Source organism: Sorex fumeus, unplaced genomic scaffold (assembly GCF_029834395.1).
Source record: "Sorex fumeus unplaced genomic scaffold, SorFum_2.1 ptg000061l, whole genome shotgun sequence".
NCBI lineage: Eukaryota > Metazoa > Chordata > Mammalia > Eulipotyphla > Soricidae > Sorex > Sorex fumeus.
In genome coordinates, this window is record NW_026606118.1 from 19,071,499 (window position 1) to 19,090,179 (window position 18,681).

General features: G+C 41.6%; 1 protein-coding gene across 2 annotated transcripts in view; it reads left to right on the forward strand.

Moving 5' to 3' along the window:
* Positions 1-18,681, forward strand: part of EPM2A (EPM2A glucan phosphatase, laforin) — a 141,794-nt gene that overhangs the window by 56,837 nt on the left and 66,276 nt on the right. For both annotated transcript variants that reach the window (XM_056126130.1, XM_056126129.1), the window contains exon 2: positions 893-1,067. In XM_056126130.1, coding sequence (XP_055982105.1) covers positions 1,054-1,067 — 14 coding nt within the window. In that variant the 5' untranslated portion in view covers positions 893-1,053. The remainder of the gene's footprint in view (positions 1-892; positions 1,068-18,681) is intronic.

An 18,681-nucleotide genomic window follows, 5' to 3' on the forward strand; every position in this document is an offset into this window, starting at 1 on the left:
TTGGGGACCATATGGGATGCTGGGAATCGAACCTGGGTCTGCTGTGTGCAAGGCAAATGCCCTACCCGCTGTGCTATTGCTCCAGCCCCTGCAACTAGTTTTTATAGTGACCTTCCATCTCAGCCTTTTTTTTCTCCACTGTCTGGAAAGAGAGTTGTGTATCTTGGTTCTTGTGAAGTAGTCAAGTATCACAGCTGCCTGGGGGGCCAGGGTAGGGGGTGGGGTTGCAGGGAGGGGAAGAGTATCAGTTTACTCCTGTTTACTGGGTCTGTGACCACGGTCAAATTAGTTAATCTCTATGAGACTTTCTTTCTCCCTTCTGAAAACAATACTAGCCACAGATTTACATTCATTTTATTATTAATGTATTCCTTTTTAAACATTTATTTTTAATGTTTGGGCTGATGCTTAACAACGTTATCACTGATACTAGTCATGTCCAGAAAGAGAAAAGTGCACGATGCAATGATGTTAACTTCTGTTAATGCCAACAACCGATCAATCTATAAAATAATTCACAGCATGCTCTGAGGGCATGTGTTCTTCGGTGTTTTTATAAGGCCAATGGTTTTCAACCTTTCGATGAAGTGAGCATTTGTCTATGGTTCAGTGGGTGATTGAAAACTACTGCATTAGAGGAATTTCTTGGTGGAAATTCTAGAAAATACTCATGTAGTCAAAGGACCCCAGAATTCTGTGACGTTCGTAAATAGCTTTTTATAAAACTCTGTTTCCTCAATAAAGCATAGGTTCAAAAAATGACAGAATAACAAAATTCTACTGTTTTCCCTTCTACTTTTCCTTATTAATTTCACACCAATTACTTCTTTTTTTTAAGCAAAGCATGGATTTGATTGCAGTTTGTCATTTTTTGGCTTTGTTTTTGTTCTAGGTAATGGGCCTCACCATGATCGCTGCTGTACTTATGATGAAAACAACTTGGTGGATGGTGTTTATTGTCTTCCAATAGGACACTGGATTGAGGCCAGTGGGCACACCAATGAGAAGCAGCACACAGGAGACTTCTATTTTAAAATTGCAGCCCACCAAGCCATGCATTATTCAAGGTAAAAATAGCATCGTGTTTATAAGCATTGAAGTAGGGCAAGAGTTTGCATTAGGATAATGAAAGTATTTACTGTGTTCAAAACTGCAGTGTCTCCTTTGGGAGGGGTGGATAGGCCCTCCACACTTCGAGGAGATAAATTACAGTGAATCACTATGAGGGTTTTTTTATTCTTTTTTTTTTTTGATTCTAGGAGTGAAGGAGCCTTTTTATAGAATTGTTTCATTAAATACATTCCCTGGCATAAACATATTTTTACCAGGCAGCAATTATCCAGTCTTTGTACTTATATAGTGGATTAAAAATAAAACAGTACTAGAATAGCCTAGATCAGTGTTTGTATTATTCACATTACTGACCAACAATGAAACAAAAATTGGTGTCTCTTGATAAAATTATGTTCAGATAAATTGTGAAAAACCTAACAAAATAAAATTGGATATAATTATTCGCTTTACTTTTATTAATATATTTATTTTTAGTTGGTATTTATTATGCCAGCAGTTTAAACTATAATAAAAATTCAAACATTGGCAAGGATACTTAATGAAGTAAGGCTTGCTACATTCTTTTTCATTCCCACTTATTGACAGTAACTACTTTTTGACACTTGTGGTTACTTTTCTGGAGCCTATATTGAATCTTTCTATTTTTAATTATTTATTTATTTATTTTTTCTTTTTGGGTCACACACGGCGGTGCACAGGAGTTACTCCTGGTTCATGTACTCAGGAATTACTCCTGGCGGTGCTCGGGGGACCATATTGGTTGCTGGGAATCGAACCTAGGTCAGCTGCATGCAAGGCAAATGCCCTACCTGCTGTGCTATTGCTCCAGCCCCTAATATTTTTATTTTTAAAAAACTTTTATTTTTTAGTTGAATCACTGTGAGATAGACCCTTAGAAAGCTGTTCATGATTGGATTTCAGTCATACACTATTCCACCACTCATCCCTCCACCAGTGTACATTTCCCAGCACCAGTGTCCCCAGGTTCCCTCCCATCACTACCCCCCCCAGCCCCTGCCTACCTCTATGTCTGTCTGTCTGTCTATCTGTCTGTCTCTTTCTTCTCTCCCTTTCCTCTCTCTTTGTCTCTCTTTCTCTCTGTCTCTGTCTCACTGTTTTCTCTCTTTCTGTCTCCTAATCTCTGTCTCTCTGTCTTTCTCTCTGTCTCTGTCTCTCTGTCTCTCTGTCTCTCCTTTTGGACATTGTGGTTTTCAATATTGATACTAAAAGCTTATCAAAAATATCCTTTTACCTACATTTAACCTTCAGATCTTGTCCAGTGTGATCATTCCCGGCTATTACTGTCATACTGGTCTCTTCTCTGTCTTACCTATCCTCAGCTCCCCACACACTTGTGGTTAGTTTCAACCACCTAAGTCGAATTTTAAATAATTTGTGAAATTTTTTTGGATGATTGTATCCATTATAAAAGTTTTGGCTTTCCTCTAGGACATGAGAGAATTCAGTTTGCCTGTCTTTGTCCTCTCTCCCCGCCCTTAATCTGTATACATGTAATTTTAAAAAGTCTTTTTAAATGTATTTCAAAAAATGTTTCTTGATCCTTAGGTTTTGACAGTGCTGCTGATTTCTACCTTTCACTTAATCTTCCAACTTTTATTACAAGTTGGTTTTCAAGTTTCGTAGATTACTTTTATTTTATTAAATAGAAACATCTACCAGACCTTGATGGTTTATCCAATATGTAACAGTTAGAATATGGGAATTTACTTAGTATAGAATATGTATTCAGACCAAAGACTTAGAGATGCATGATTGTTTTCTTGAACATGACATTCATTGAGTTAATGATATGATTAATTCAATACGGTCGAAAAAAGGAGAAGAGAGAAAAATCTACCTTTATCTTAATGTTAAGGAAGTAACATTCTTCTTGAAACATCTTTTTATTTATTTTCATTTAAACACTGTGATTTACAGAGTTCTGCATTAGACACTGTCTCAGACATGCAGTGTTCCAAAACCAATTCAACCACCAATGTGACATTCTCTCCACCAACTGGACCACTAAATATATCCACACTAGATGTTGAGAGCATGAGGGAAATAGAAGTTAAGCACATTTTGTGATGGTCTGTGCTGCTATATTAATGTGTACTGAGGTGGGCAAGAGTTGGAGATGAGCAGTTGGGGGTAAGAGTTGAAATTAAAATTCTGTTTTTGACATACTCCATTTGGAAAGTATGCTAGCTTGCAGAAAAAAAAACAATTTGACATGTGTGGAATTTTGGTGAGAGGTTGAAAATGGAGATTTTTTTAACATATGCTTTCAGTTATTTTGGTCTAATTTCTTTATAAGTTCATTCTCAATTGAAACAGGGTAAGATAAAGTTATTAATTCAGTTTAAAGGAAAATCATTGAAAAGAAACTAGTCTCTTTAATTATTAAATTGAAATCATCTAATTGCTCCCTGCTTGCTAGATTCATCTATATGTAAGCTATGGTAATGAATGAATACATCTTTGCTGAATTAGTTTCAACAGATGATAAGGTCATATGTTTAAATATATATATATAGCAATACAGATATCAAACTCACCTAAAATTTTGTAGTCACAAATTTTCACTTTTTGGTTTAAATACAGAAATGGAATTATGATAGGAACATCTTTTTAGAGTGAGAGTAGTAATATCAGAATTAAGTTCCCAGTAAGTGACCTGAGTAATGACTTTCAAGAATATAACTACGTGTACTATTCAATGTTAGATAATAAGATTAGATTTTCATTAAGAATTGTATGGAGGACAGAGACAGTTCAGAGATGTAGGTGTTGACCTAGCATGCAATTGCGGCTGTGATCCTGCTCCAGATCTTGGCATTGCATACGATCCCCCCTCCCCCCAACTCCCATCCCTGCATGACTAGGCATGGTTCCTGAACATAGAGCCAGGTGTGATCCCTGAGGACCGAGTGTGGCCCCTGAGCACTGTCAGTAATTCCCCACACCCCCCAAAAAATGATCTGAAGAGATTATAAGGCTAAGGCAGTACCTTGCAAGAGGCCAGTCCTGGGTTTGATTCCCTGCATCTCATTTGGTTCCCCAAGGACTGCCTGAGCACAGAGCCAGGAGTAAGCCCTGAGCACAGCTGGGTGTGCTCCCTCCAAATCAAATGTAGAAAGTTGTGTTTATTGTTGGAAAATCAGACATAGAGACATCATGATCCCTGCCAAGAGGGACTCATGCCCTGTAAATGTAGTGAGAGGATTGCTCAAATGAGGCCACACAGACAGTGTGATAATGACACAGTGTTTAGTTCAGGTAAACATAAAGAGTAGAAACATGAAGGGTGTTTGTCGTCCTGTTGTTCCCCCCCTTACCTACCCCCACACAGGAAGCCAAGACTTATGAGAGGGAGACTCCTAGTATATATGAATTGGGGGCATGAGAGAGTATCAGGCTATGAGTAAACGAAGGTAACTTAATGGTTATCCTGCACAGTCACGGTCACGGTCACGGTCCTCCCGTTGTTTATCGATTTGCTCGAGCATGCCCAGTAACGTCTCACAACAAATTGTGGGACTTTGTTGTTACTGTGTTTGGCATATTGAATACGTCACGGGTAGCTTGTCAGGCTTTGCCATGTGGGCGAGATACTCTCAGTAGCTAGCCAGGCTCTCCAAGAGGGGCGGAGGAATCGAACTCGCGTCGGCCATGTTGGCTGCATGCAAGGCAAATGCCCTGCCTGCCTTGCTATCGCTCCAGCCCTTATCCTGCACACAGGGTATAAAGTCGAACTGTCTGGGCACACTAGAACAGAGGGTGACCCACAGGGCACGTCACATGGATGAGAGCATTGCAGGGCTGCTCTCTGTGGAACCCAGCAATCCTCTGCTCCAGGGGCGGGCTGTTGATCCCCTTTGTGGAAATGCATGACCGTGTGTGGGGGATTATTACTACATTTGGTTTTGAGTTTTAGACAAAGTATATAGGTGCACCTATATACTAGTAGGTCTACAAATTTCTTTTTCGGGAGAGTGGGCCACAGTCAATGATGCTCAGGGCTTGGTCCTGCTGGCTCAGCACTCAGGGGATCACTCCTGGCAGGCTCAGGAGACCATATGGGATGCCAGGGATTGAACCCAGGTTGGTCACATGCAAAGCAAACACCCAACCCACTGCACAATCTCTGCAGTCCCAAAGAAAGTAGTTTGCAGGATCCTCCTCCTCCTTCACCACTTTGATATTTCCACAGGCCGAAATTTTCACTTTTTTTTTTCCACATCCACTGGTGCTCAGGGCTTACTCCTGGCACTATGCTCAGGGATTACTTTAGGTGGTGTTCAATGAACCATGTGGAATGCCAAGGATCGAACCTGGGTCAGGTATGTGGAAGGCAAATCCCTATCTGCTGTTTTATTATATATTCCAGCCCTTATTTTCTTTTTCTTTCTTTCTTTCTTTCTTTCTTTCTTTCTTTCTTTCTTTCTTTCTTTCTTCTTTCCTTTCTTTCTTTCTTTCTTTCTTTCTTTTTCTTATCTAGGATGTTAAAATACTATTTATTAAGTAACATCTTAATAGGACATCTGGAAATCAGGAAGCCCTAAGTATGACAATATATAAATCATCATAGACCAAAATATGTGATATACAGATAAAGTCAATTATAGCTGTACATTATAGCTACACATATACACACACACATCACTGTATCACTGTCATCCCATTGTTCATTGATTTACTCAAGTGGGTGCCAGTAACAGCTCCATTCGTCCCAGCCCTGAGATTTTAGCTGCCTCTCCTTACTCGTCCTTCCCAACAGTGCCGTATTGGAGGCTCTTTCAGGGTCAGGGGAATGAGACTCGTTATTGTTACTGTATTTGGCATATCGAATATGCCATGGGGAGCTTGCCAGGCGTGTGTGTGTGTGTGTGTGTATTCTTTATATATAAAATTATAATTAGAAACACATGAAATAGTAGAAAACAAACCAGTAGAAAACACGTTGTAACAATAAGCTCCAAATCAAAGAGCAGAGATTGATAAAATAAACGGCCCCTATTTTCATCTTTTAAAAATTTATCTTTTTATCTTCAGGGACATCCCCAGAGGGGTCTGGGATCTTGGGGTCCTTTCCTGGTGATACTGATGGTTTGTTTCTAGACCTGGTGATACAGCGATGCTCCTGTTGGCAGGACTGGGGACCCCCAGGACCTCCCCAGCAGGGCTGAGCTCAGGGGCTATGGAGTGCCTGGGATGGAGCTTGGAGGAGAGCTGCAGTCCCCAGCTCTGTCTCCTGGGACTCTACCTTGTCAGGCTTATTCTTCTAAATGCTTCAACTAAATGCTAAGTAAGAAGAGTACATTCCTATTTCTTGGCTTGTGTTTTAGGTATATTCTATTGATTTCACACCATGTACGCTTAGCTGTTTTTTCTTCTTTTTTTCTCCTGAAGCTCAGTTATATTCCTCCCAATATAGTTGTTCCATACTATATACATTTTTTTTTTTTTGCTTTTTGGGTCATACCTGGCAATACTCAGGGGTTACTGCTAGCGGTGCTTCAGGGGACCATATGGGATGTAGGGAATTGAACCCAGGTTGGCCTCATGCAAAGCAACCCCTTCCCACCGGCTATACTACCGCTCCAGCCCCAGTCATTCCATAATTTTGATGAGATCAGTATTCCAGCTGTTTGTTCCTCTACATATGTGGATGCTGTTTGACTCTCCTAGATGTTCACAGAGGTCTGATTCTCCTTGGAGGGGTGTGTGTTTTCAAGAGGTCTGGTAGTGCTCTATCTCTCCCACCGCTTCCGTTTGGTAGTCTCACATCACTTCCCCCACCCAGGGCAGGTCGATGACGATGGGCAGGCAAAGGAAGGAACGAGGGCCAGGCTGGTCGGTAGTTTATTCCAATCTTCACTCTCACCTCCTGACTCTGCCCTCTGGAGCCCGAACTCCCAAGTGCCTGAGGCTCAGTCTCAGTCTCTGCTCTCTCGAGCCCAAGCCCAAGCCCGAGCTTGAGCCTAAGCCTTCTTTCTCCCTGCTCTCTGGAGCCCAAGCCCCCTCCGCGCTTACAGTCTTAGTTTATATAGTAGTCACGTAGGGTGGTGACACAAAGGTAGGTTGAACATTAACAAATCAGCAAAGACAGGTAAGACCACTCCTCGAGGAGATTAACTCAAGGATAAAATCTCATCTAAAGAGATTATTCCAGATTACTAGGAGATCTGCTCAAGGGTGGGATCCCAACAAGGGTGTGTCCTTTCCTCAGCTAGTAATCTACTTAAATAGTTGTAGTAAATCTACTTCCAATATTTCTAGCAATGTCATTCTATGTGAGCACAGTAAGAGATATAAACTTACAGTTTGGTTCTTCCTGAGAACATCTCACTATACATTCCGCAGTCCTCAGGCCAGGTTAGTCTTCCTCGCCCCAGCAGGGTCCTAGTCTCATCGTTACTTACTTTTGGATCATGACAGCATTTGTCCATGATTATGCCCTCAACTTATAGTTGAGTATCATGGCGCTTTGGCCTGGCCCATTTCGATGCCAGGGTAGCTCACAGTTTGCCCTTGGTCCATTCAGTCCCTCATTGGGACCCTGCTTTTGGGGTGCTAGGAACTAAGGGCAACTGAGTCAAGGAAGCAGATGCCCAGGAGTAAACATTATTCGGAGTCAGTCAACTCCCAAGTAACAAAGCATAGTATAGCTGTCTTCCTGTGTCCATACAGAAAGGACATTGCTTTAAGGTAAACTATGCAAAAGTCATAACTTACAATACAAGTTCAGTGTTCTTAGAAGGATCTGATCTTACAAGCTAACAGAATCTGATTAGGGAGAAAAGGTGATTTGCTGATTGGGGAGGAGAGCACAGAGAAGAATTTACAGATAAACAGAGGAATGGGAGTGACTGGGAGCACTGTGATGGGTGTAACCAATAAACCGAAGCTCTCTATGGCAGTGATATCCTATAAAGGTGTACAGAGCTCTCAAGGTTGCTATTGAGAAGCTGAAGGCTATTGTGATTCCCATCCTTTATGATTGGATTCTATTTTTTCTCTCTGTAAAAGCCTGCAGAGCTTGTCATTTCTAATACTATGAAATGTCATGGGTACCTCTTGATTGATCTATTTTTTTCCATTTGGTTCTAACTGAGGAGACTTTGTTTCTGCAAACTCAGTTACCTCTTCTAACAGATTTTCTCGGCTTACTTGATTGCCCCAAAGTACATGTGAGGTTTGTATTTTGCTGTTGTTCTTTGTGTTAGAAGCTCTTTATCTGTTCTGATCTTCCCGACACTCGTTCAGCCTTCCCCAGAGATCCAACTCCAATCTTCGCCTGGGCTGGGGAGGGCGGCTTTCTCATCTGAGAATGCTGGGAGAGCGAGCTAAAGATCTGGCCACTTCATAAACAGACTAGCAGCCACATCTAGAGAACCTTGAGATACCAGTTTCCGAATCTGCTGGGGACCCTTTCGTGTAATTCTAGTTTCTTCTCCTCTGTCTCCACTGCTGGTCCTAGGACTTTCCTATTTTCAGGTCTGCCAAAGTGTTCAGATTCCAGCTTCTAAAATTTTATGGTAGTTTCCCCTGTTGGTCTCTTTTTTTTCCCTTTGACTTCATATATTTCATTTTTACTGTTCAGTTAAAGGAATTTGATGAGTTAAGTTAGATGGATAGACCCAATGCGCCCATAGTGAAGTTAAAGTAAAGCAAAGAATTCAAAGTGTCTAACATCAAGTCTTAGTGAAGAGTAGCACAATGCATTTTAAATCTTTTTTTTTGGGGGGGGTCACACCTGGTGTTTTTCAGGGGGTTACTCGTGGCTCTACATGCAGGAACCATTCCTGGTGGTGTTTGAGGGGCCATATGGGATGCTGGGGATCAAACCTGGGTTGACTGCGTGTAAGGCAAGCACCTTACCCACTGTACTACCTTTCTGGCCCCCATTTTAAATTTGTTTTTAAAACTTCTCACTTTTAACTTGTATCCTGGTCCTCTGACCAAAGTGTGATTTATTTTTTATCCATGCTTAGAATGAAAATTTAAAAATCAAGTGTGTACTTTCACATTTAGGATTTGCTTATTAACAAACACTATCATTCATATTAATTACTTTATTCAGAAAAATGAAAGTTTGCATTAAAGAAATTTACTGAGACTTTAGAAGAAGAGATATTTTGTATTTTGAAAAGACTTAATACCCATTTACTCACACTTCAAGAAACAGAGCAGACTTTATGAAGGTCACACTTGATATTTTTCAAAATGGTACTGTTTAAAAAATGTATTGTAAAATCTTGTTTATGTTTTATAGCTCTTTTGACTTACAAAGACAGATAAGTAATCATTTTAAAGCCCAAGATTATTCAAAATCCTGTAGGACAATAATTTTGCACATTTTAAGTATTGTTTTCTCTACCACAATTTTCAAAATGAATGAAATTAATTACGCTGGAGAGAGAGTGTGTGAGGAACTTGGGTGCTCGCCCAGCTCATTTCCTGTGGGCAACCTCAGGACAATTCTATGTCAGTTCTAGATTTTCGTTTCCTACTTTACAAAAGTGATCTGGTTAAGCCAAACGACTTAATAAAAGCAGTTCTGTAAATAATCCAGGATTAAAATTAATTAAAAAAAGTTGAAGGCATTTTCTTTCTTTTTTTTTTATAGCTCAAGAACATACACTTAATCTAACTTAGCAGTTTAATTTGGAAATCCCCGCGTACTGTAGCCAGTAATCACTCTTTACTATGAAGCTATGTATATATTTTTTGTAATTCAAAATTTTATTTTAGGCACCATGATTTAGAATACTGTAAGTGGTAGCATAAAACATTCCAGCCCCCCTCCCCCTGCGAGAATGTCCTCTTCCTCTAGCACTGTCCCAAGTATCGCCTATCTTTGCTCTCCCCATCTGCTGCCACGTAAGTTTCCTACTGAAGATCAGCTCTCAAGTTTCTGTTGCCTTTGGGCCTATTTCTTCATTGTGCTTTTTAAAAATTTTTTTTTAAATTTTATTTTTATAAATTTGTTCACAATAGTGCATTCTAGATAGAATTCAAGCTCCAACACCACCACCGTGCACCTTCTTACCACCATAAGGGAAAAGTGTGAGAAGAGTGTTGTATTTCATCCTGGAGCCATTTAAGCCCTTGTATAAGAGATTGCAAGCCTGTATGTTGAACCCAAACAAATGTGTGCTACTTTTGTTACATCAGTGGGCTAGAGTATAAGAGGTCTCGAGGCCGCACACTCCAGGATATTCTGTGTCACTCTCTTCCAGGAGCTTTATTTCACAGTCTCTGGATCTTGATCATTGATGAGATGTTATGGGAAAGGGGGGCAGTTTGTGGGTGTGACTGCCAGGGTACTGGAAAACTGGGGAGCTGGGGGGAGGAGGCCCAGTCTCCTTCTGAAGGAGCTTGGAGATCTCAGTCATGGGTCCCGCATACCTGGATTTTTCTGCAGGTTCCCTTGAGGTGAGGCTCATCTGAGCCTGTGGTGAACGGCCTTGAGCATGGCTGTGTGGTTGGGTTCTGGAGGTTTTCATCTGCTGGGGTTCTGGCATGGGGTGGGGTCCTCCTGGGTTTTTTTTTATTTTACTGTGTTTATGTTCCACATATAAGGGAGATCTTCAGTATGATTTTTATATAATGATATACACTTCTTTTTTTATTGGTTTATCATTTTTCTGCAGCAGATGGGGTTTTGTCACACTGTGGCTTTTATCATTCCCTCCCCCCCAAGTTCTAGTTCCATCTCACAACCAAAGTGACCCCTCTCCCCATTTCTCTCACGCTACCCCTCTTGCCCTCTGCTGGCCAACACTGGGTCTGACAGTTAGTTTTATGGTTCTCTGCCAATTTCTTTGCCTTAGTTATTAATATTCCCTACATTAGAAAATACTTGAGTAAATACACTAGTTTTCACTCGAGGCACCCCAGAGTGGGGCAGGTGAGAGCCCTCCATGCCCCAAGGCACCCAACCCTGGCAGCCAACCTCCACTACCCAACTGCTGCCACACTCTAGACTGTTTTCTAAACTATGCAGGCGCTTTGCGGCCACATGACACATCATAAGACACTTCCTACCCATTTTCCATAATTACCACACCATATTTGATGAGGTTCAGACAGTAGGCAACAAAATAATAGAGAGAAATATATATATACATATATATTATAATATATATACCTACATATATATTATAATATATATATACATATATATATCTCCTTCAGGGTCAGGAGAATGAGACCAGTTGTAGTTACTGGTTTTGGCATATCGAATATAGATGGTTGGCAACTACACCACCTCCGCTTTGCTGATGACATTGTTTTAATAACACCAAACATCAGCCAAGCGGCATAAATGCTGGCCGACTTTGACCGTGAGTGTGGAAAGGTAGGACTACAGCTGAATCTTACGAAGACAATGTTTATGAGAAACAGCCTTGTTCCTGACGCCCCATTCGCTCTCAACAGAACGACCATCTCCGAATGCAACAGCTATGTGTACCTAGGTCGAGAAGTCAACATGACAAATGACCTGGCACCCGAGTTGCGCAGGAGGAAGAGAGCGGCTTGGAACGCCTTCAAGAACGTCGAAGAAATAGCTAAGAGGACAAAGAACCTCCGGCTCCGGGCACATCTCTTTGATTCCACTGTTCTTCCTGCATTAACATATGCCTCAGAGACCTGGGCCCTACACAAACAGGATGAGAATGCTATTCAGGTCTCCCAAAGAGGAATTGAAAGAGCTATGCTTGGAATATCACGTTTCACTCAAATGAGAGAAAGAATCCGGAGTTCTGACATCGATGATCAAGAATCAGGGACGCTGTCTCATTTGCCAAGGTGTCGAAAATCAGATGGGCTGGTCACGTAATGAGATTTAAAGACGACTGCTGGACTAGAGCTGTTACCAACTGGATTCCATGGGATGTCAAAAGACCGCGTGGCCGCCCACCTACCAGATGGTCAGACTTCTTCATTAAGATCATGAATGATCGGCTTGAGGCTCTTCATGTTCCCAGAGCGAACAGATGCCATTGGGCTACACTAGCACGCGACAGGGACAAATGGAGACGCTACTGGCGCCCGCTCGAGCAAATCGACGACTAACGGGAAGTTAAGTGATAGTGTGATATATATATATATACATATATATATATATATACATATACTTTCACTGTTCTCCCGTTGTTCATAATTTGCTCGAGCGGGTCCAGTAATGTCTCCACCATGAGACTTTGTTGTTACTTTGTTTGGCATATCGAATACGTCATGGGGAACTTGCCAGGTTTTTCCGTGCGGGCGTGATACTCTCAACAGCTTGCCAGGCTCTCTGAGAGGGGCAGAGGAATTGAACTCGGGTCAGCCATATTGGCCGCTTGCAAGGCAAACACCCTATCCTCTGTGCTATCGCTCCAGCCCATATATATATATATATATATATATATATATATATATATATATATATGCCTCTCAGAGAGCCCAGCAAGCTACCAAGAGTATCCCACCTTCATGGGCAGAGTTTGGCAAGCTCCCTGTGGTGTATTCGATATGCCAGAAACAGTAAAGATAAGAGGTCTCATTCTCCTGACCCTGAAAGAGCCTCCAATCATTGGGAAAGACGAGTAAGGAGAGGCTGCTAAAATCTCAGCCTGGGAGGAATAGAGATGTTACTGGTGCCTGCTCAAATAACTCGATGAGGATGACAGTGATACAATGATACATTAGTAAAACCCATCTGGCACTTGCCTTTCCCTTCCCTACTTTTGTCATTTGTGATCTACCTTGAGTCCTCTCCATCTTGTTCCAAAGGAATAAATTTGTTTTGTTTTGGGTTCACACCCAATGGTGGTCAGGGATTACTCTTGGCTCTGTGCCCAGGGATCACTCTTGTTGCTTAGGAGAATGTATGTGGTGTAGGAATTGAAGCAAAGTGAGCCCCTGTACAATCTCTCTGGCCCCAGATTTATCTTTTTAAAAGACTTAGAAGTGTTTCCTCTGGGTATATGTATGTCTTACAAATATGTATGTCTTTCTTTGTATAGTCTTCTGTTGATGAGTATTCAGATTTAGTCTATGTTTTAGTTATTGTGAATATGCTTTTATGATCATAGGCATGCAAATGTATTTTTGAATTGGTGTATTAGTGTTTTCATATTCTTTTGTTGTTGTTGCTTCTTAGGTCACACCTAGTGATGCTCAGGGGTTACTCCTGGCTTTGCACTCAGGAATTACTCCAGGCAGTGCTTGGGGGGGTTGCATATGGGATGACTAAGGATCAAACCTGGGTTCGCTGCATGCAAGTCAAAAACTCTACCCACTGTCCTATAACTCCAGCACTGATTCACATTCCTACCAACAGTAGGGCTGGAGCGATAGCACAGCGGGTAGGGCGTTTGCCTTGCACGCAGCCAGCATGGCCGACCCGAGTTCGATTCCTCCGCCCCTCTCGGAGAGCCCGGCAAGCTACCGAGAGTATTCGATATGCCAGACACAGTAACAACAAAGTCTCCAATGGAGATGTTACTGGGCCCGCTCGAGCAAATCGACGATCAACGGGAGGGCGTTTACTTTACTTTTACTTACCAACAGTATACCTGAGTTTTTTCATTCCCATATCCTCTGCAATGCTGTTGCCTCTCTTTTTTGATGTAGGCCATTCTCATGAGTGTGAGAATGTATGTGTAATATTTATGGTTTTGATTTGTATTTCCCAAATGAACATTTTTCATATACCTGTGGGCCATTTGACTATCTCCTTTAGAGAAGTGTCTATTCAGGTCATCTACCCATATTAAAAAAAATTGAAGTTTTTTGCTTTTCAGTTGAATTGTGAATGATTTTGGATATTGATCTCTTCTTAGATATATGATGGATATGTTTCAAAATTTGTTGTTTAACTTTTTGTTTTTGTGCTGGTTTATTTTTCCAGCAATCCCTCTTTTTATTCTTGCTTTCATTTCCACTGAAGTTGAATCTTCAAATAAATCTTTGAAGTTGAGGTTATGATGATAAACTATATTTTGTTTACATATCTTATTTTCTTGGATCTAATATCTAGCTCTTTATTCCACTTGAGTTCATTTTTGTGTGTGGTATTGAACAGTGTTCAAATTTTATTATATTGTGTGTTGTAGTTCTGTCTTTCCAGCATTATTTGTAGAAGATTTATTTTCTTCATTGTCTGGTCTTGGCTACTTTGTTATAGAGTTCATGATCATGTATATGAGGACTTATTCTGTTCTGTGTGCTATTGATCCAGGTGCCTGTTTTATTACATTACCATAGTATTTTAATTATTGTTGTTTTGTAATATCACTGTATCACTGTCATCCTGTTGTTCATTGATTGCCTCGAGCAGGCACCAGTAATGTCTCCTTCATCCTAGCCCTGAGATTTCAGAAAGTGCCACATTCGAGGCTCTTTCAGGGTCAGGAGAATGAGACCCATCATTGTTACTGGTGTTTGGCATATTGAATACGCCACGGGAGTTTGCCAGACTTTGCCGTGTGGGCAGAATACTTTTGGTAGCCTGTCAGGTTCTCCAGAGTAAGAACTAGATAATAAGCTGTTGCGCAGCCACAAATGTGGCCGCATGCTTCTGGGAGCTGGGTTTTATAGCCTGTGGGTCTTGGCCATTGATGGGATTACACGGAGCCGGGGGCAGTCGGTGGATGTAACGCCTACATACTGGAATATGGGGGATCTCGGTGTTGGAGGCCCAGTCCCAATCCGAGCAGGCTTGGAGATCTATGCCCTGGGTCCCGCACACCTGGGTTCCTCTGCCGGTTCCTTCATGCGTGATGCTCGTCCGAATGTGTGGAGAGTGGTCTTAAGCTTGGCTGTGGCTGGAACCAGAGGTCTTTAGCTGCCGGGGCTCTGCTCGGGGTGGGGAGGGAAACTCAACCCACACTCCTCCAAGGGGCCTGGGTGAGGACAGCCAGGTGCGGAGGCAATAGACTCTGCACCGCTATTCTCTTCCGGGAGCTGGGTTTTATAGTCTCTGGGTCCTGGCCATTGACAGGATTACACGGCGCTGGGGGCAGTTAGTGGGTATAACGCCTACAGACTGGAAGATGGGGGATCTGGGCGTTGGAGACCCAGTCCCCCCCAAAAAAAGAACCCTATAATACAAAACTAGATCTCCAAGCTTTGTAATATAGGTGGGTTTTATTTTTTTTTAGGTCACACCCGGCGATGCACAGGGATTACTCCTGTTGCTGCACTCAGGAATTACTTCTGGTGGTGCTCGGGGGACCATATGGGATACTGGGAATTGAACTCGGGTCGGCCGCGTGCAAGGCAAATGCTCTACCCGCTGTACTATCTCTCCAGCCCTTGTAACATAGTTTAAAGCTAAGGCATGTGATGCTTTTATTTGTTGCTTTTCTTACAGAAATGCATTGCATATTCAAAGTCCTTTCTATTTTTTATGCAAGTTTAAGAATTGTTTTTATCTATTTCCTTGAGAAATAGCACTGTAGCACTCTCCTCCCCTTTTTCATCTATTTGCTCTAACGGGCACCAGTAACATCTCCACTGTGAGATTTGTTACTGTTTTTGGCATATCGACTATGCCCAGGGTAGTTTGCCAGGCTCTGCTGTGCAGGCAGGATACTCTTAGTAGCTTGCCGGGCTCTCGGAGGAGGGAGGAGTTGATCTCGGTCGGCCTCATGCAAGCAAACACCCTATCCGCTGAGCTATCGCTCCAGCTCTTCCTTGAGAAATATCATTGATAAAGGTTATGTTGAATCTGTGGATTGCTTTAGGCAAAACAGCAACTGAAATAGTGTTACTCAATCTATGTACATAGGATGTCTTTCCATTTCCTTGTGTCTTCTCTTTCTTTCAGTAATGTCTTACAGCTTTTAGTGTATGGGTCTTTCATGTCCTTTGTTAGGTTTATTCCCATCTATATTATATTTTTGGGAAAAATTATAAATGAGATTGTTTTCTTAATTTTCCTTTTAACTCATTGATTGGATGTAGAAATGAGTAGATATATGCACATTGATTTTTGTATTCTACCACTTCACTGAATTAATTAATTCTTAGTTTTCTTTTGTGGAGCGATAGCACAGCGGTAGGGTGTTTGCCTTGCACGCAGCCAACATGGCCGACCCGAGTTCGATTCCTCCGCCCCTCTCGGAGAGCCCGGCAAGCTACCGAGAGTATCTCGCCCGCATGGCAGAGCCTGGCAAGCTCCCCGTGATGTATTCGATATGCCAAACAGAGTAACAACAAAGTCTCCAATGGAGACGTGACTGGGCCCGCTCGAGCAAATTGATGAACAATGGGAGGACAGTGACAATGACAGTGACAATATAAAAATAATTTTGTATTACCTATACTTATAATAAAAATTTTGAAAAGAAATATTTGTATGTATAATATTATACACACATTTATATGGTTTTTGGGCCACATCATATAGGGTTTAGAACTTACTGCTAATTCTGTACTTAGGTATCACTTCTGGCAGGCTCAGGAAACTAGATGAGGTGCTGGGGATTAATCTTGGGTCTTTGTTAAGCAAGGTAGGGACCTTATCTGACTTACCATTTCTCAAGCCATAAAAATATTTTTTTGAGTAAATAGAGAAAAACCACAACATTTGTTTGGTGTTTTTATCTAATTGACTGATTTAGATTTTTTTCAGTATTAAAACAAAGATTATAATTGTTCATGCTAGTGTCAGGAATGAAATCGCATAATCCTCCTCCCTGTTGAAGTTGTCTGATTGGGCAGTATTTTTAAAATTATTTTTAATTGAAGTATCATAGTTCACAATACCACTGAAGTTGTCGTATAGTTGCATAGCTTATATACTTAATTGGACATTCTTCTTCTTTTTTTTAATTTATTTTATTTTATTTATTTATTTATTTATTTATTTTTTATTATTAGTGAAACACCATGAGGTACAGTTGTAGATTTACAAATTTTTGTGCTTGGATTTTGGTCATACCATGATCAAATACCCATCCCTCCACCAGTGCCCATTTTCCACCACCAGGATAATATCCCCCCCCATCCCCCCTATCCCCCCATTCCCCCCTGCCACTGTGGCAGGGCATTCCCTTTTGTTCTCTCTCTCCTTTTGGGTGTTGTGATCAGCAAAAGAGGCATTGAGTGGCAAACATGTTCAGTCCAGTCTACTTTCAACCTGCATCTCCCCTCCTGGGAGGATCCTCCAAACACCCTCCATTTGGTGTTCCCTTTTCTATCTGAACTGTCCTTTCCCCTAGAATACCCGGCTGGCCTCTAGGCTATGGAGTAATCCTCCTGGTGTTGATCTCAGCTATTCTTGGGTATTAATCTCATATTTTGTTATTTTATATCCCCCAGATGAATGCAATCTTTCTAGGACATTCTTCTTATTATTAACTGAGATTTCTTGAATTCCTTCTGTAAATAAAGCTGTCCTTCTTTTAGATGATCAAATTAATTCAAAATTTTCATGTTTTTCCATGGACTGCAATATATTTTGTTGTAAATCATGATGCCACAATGAGGGCTTTTTTGGCAGAGGGGGTGGGGTTCCCAGGTGATGCTCAGGAACCCAGGATCACTCCCAGTGATTCTCAGCCAACCAAACTGGGGCTAAAGGAGATTGTACTGCTTGGGCCCCGTGGCACCAGGGACACCGATTAACTGAGCACCCAGTGGTACCCACGGGTCACTAGGCCACACCCAGTGATGCTCAGGTGTCTTCAGACTGCATCCGGCCATCCTTAGGGAACCAGGTAGTGCTGGGGATCTAACTGGGTGTGACTATATCCAAAGTATGTTTCTTAACCCCTGTATCTTTTCTCTGCCCCCACAATATTTTTTATAAAACACATTTCATATTGAATTATTTCAGTAAGAGATTATAAATATGTTAGATTGTGCTGGGATGATTTATTTTCAGTATCATAAATTGTAGCAGTAGCTATTAACATCTTAATGATAACAAAACTAGTGCAAATATATCAGTTTAAGTTTTTGTCTTTGGGCCATACCCAGCAGTGCTCAGGGCTTACTCGTAGCTTGCAAAGGGAAATGCCTTGTCACTTCCCCCCTCCCAAATTTAATTCTTCTTTGGAAAAAAAAAAGTACAAGGGATGGAGAGATAATTCAGCAAGGAAGGCTCAGGCTCTACCAGGAGTGATCCCCGAGTGAAGTATGGCATCCAAAAAGGCAAACAACAAAACCTTTTTCTTTTCTCTCTTTTTTGTTCCTTTTTAGGTTACAGCCAGCGATACACAGGGGTTACTTCTGGCTCATGCACTCAGGAATTACTCCTAACAGTCCTCAGGGCACCATATGGGATGCTGGGAATCAAACCCCGGGTTGGCTGCGTGCAAGGCAAATGCCCTACCAACTGTACTATTGCTCCAGCCCTTCAGTATTTTTTTTATTAGCCCCCAAACCTTTTTCATTATTAAAAAAATTCACTTTCAGTTACAATTCTTTAGTTTATACTCCACTTCCCTTTGTTGCTGTGAGGGCAGGAAGACTGCACACTCTGGGTTGCAGTGCTCACACACAATTTGGTGCTCATACTTAGTGGTGTTGCTTGCTAGCGGTCACAGTTGAGTTGTATTTCCCATTTGGGGGCCTACTCACACCTGCTTACAGCCGCGCACT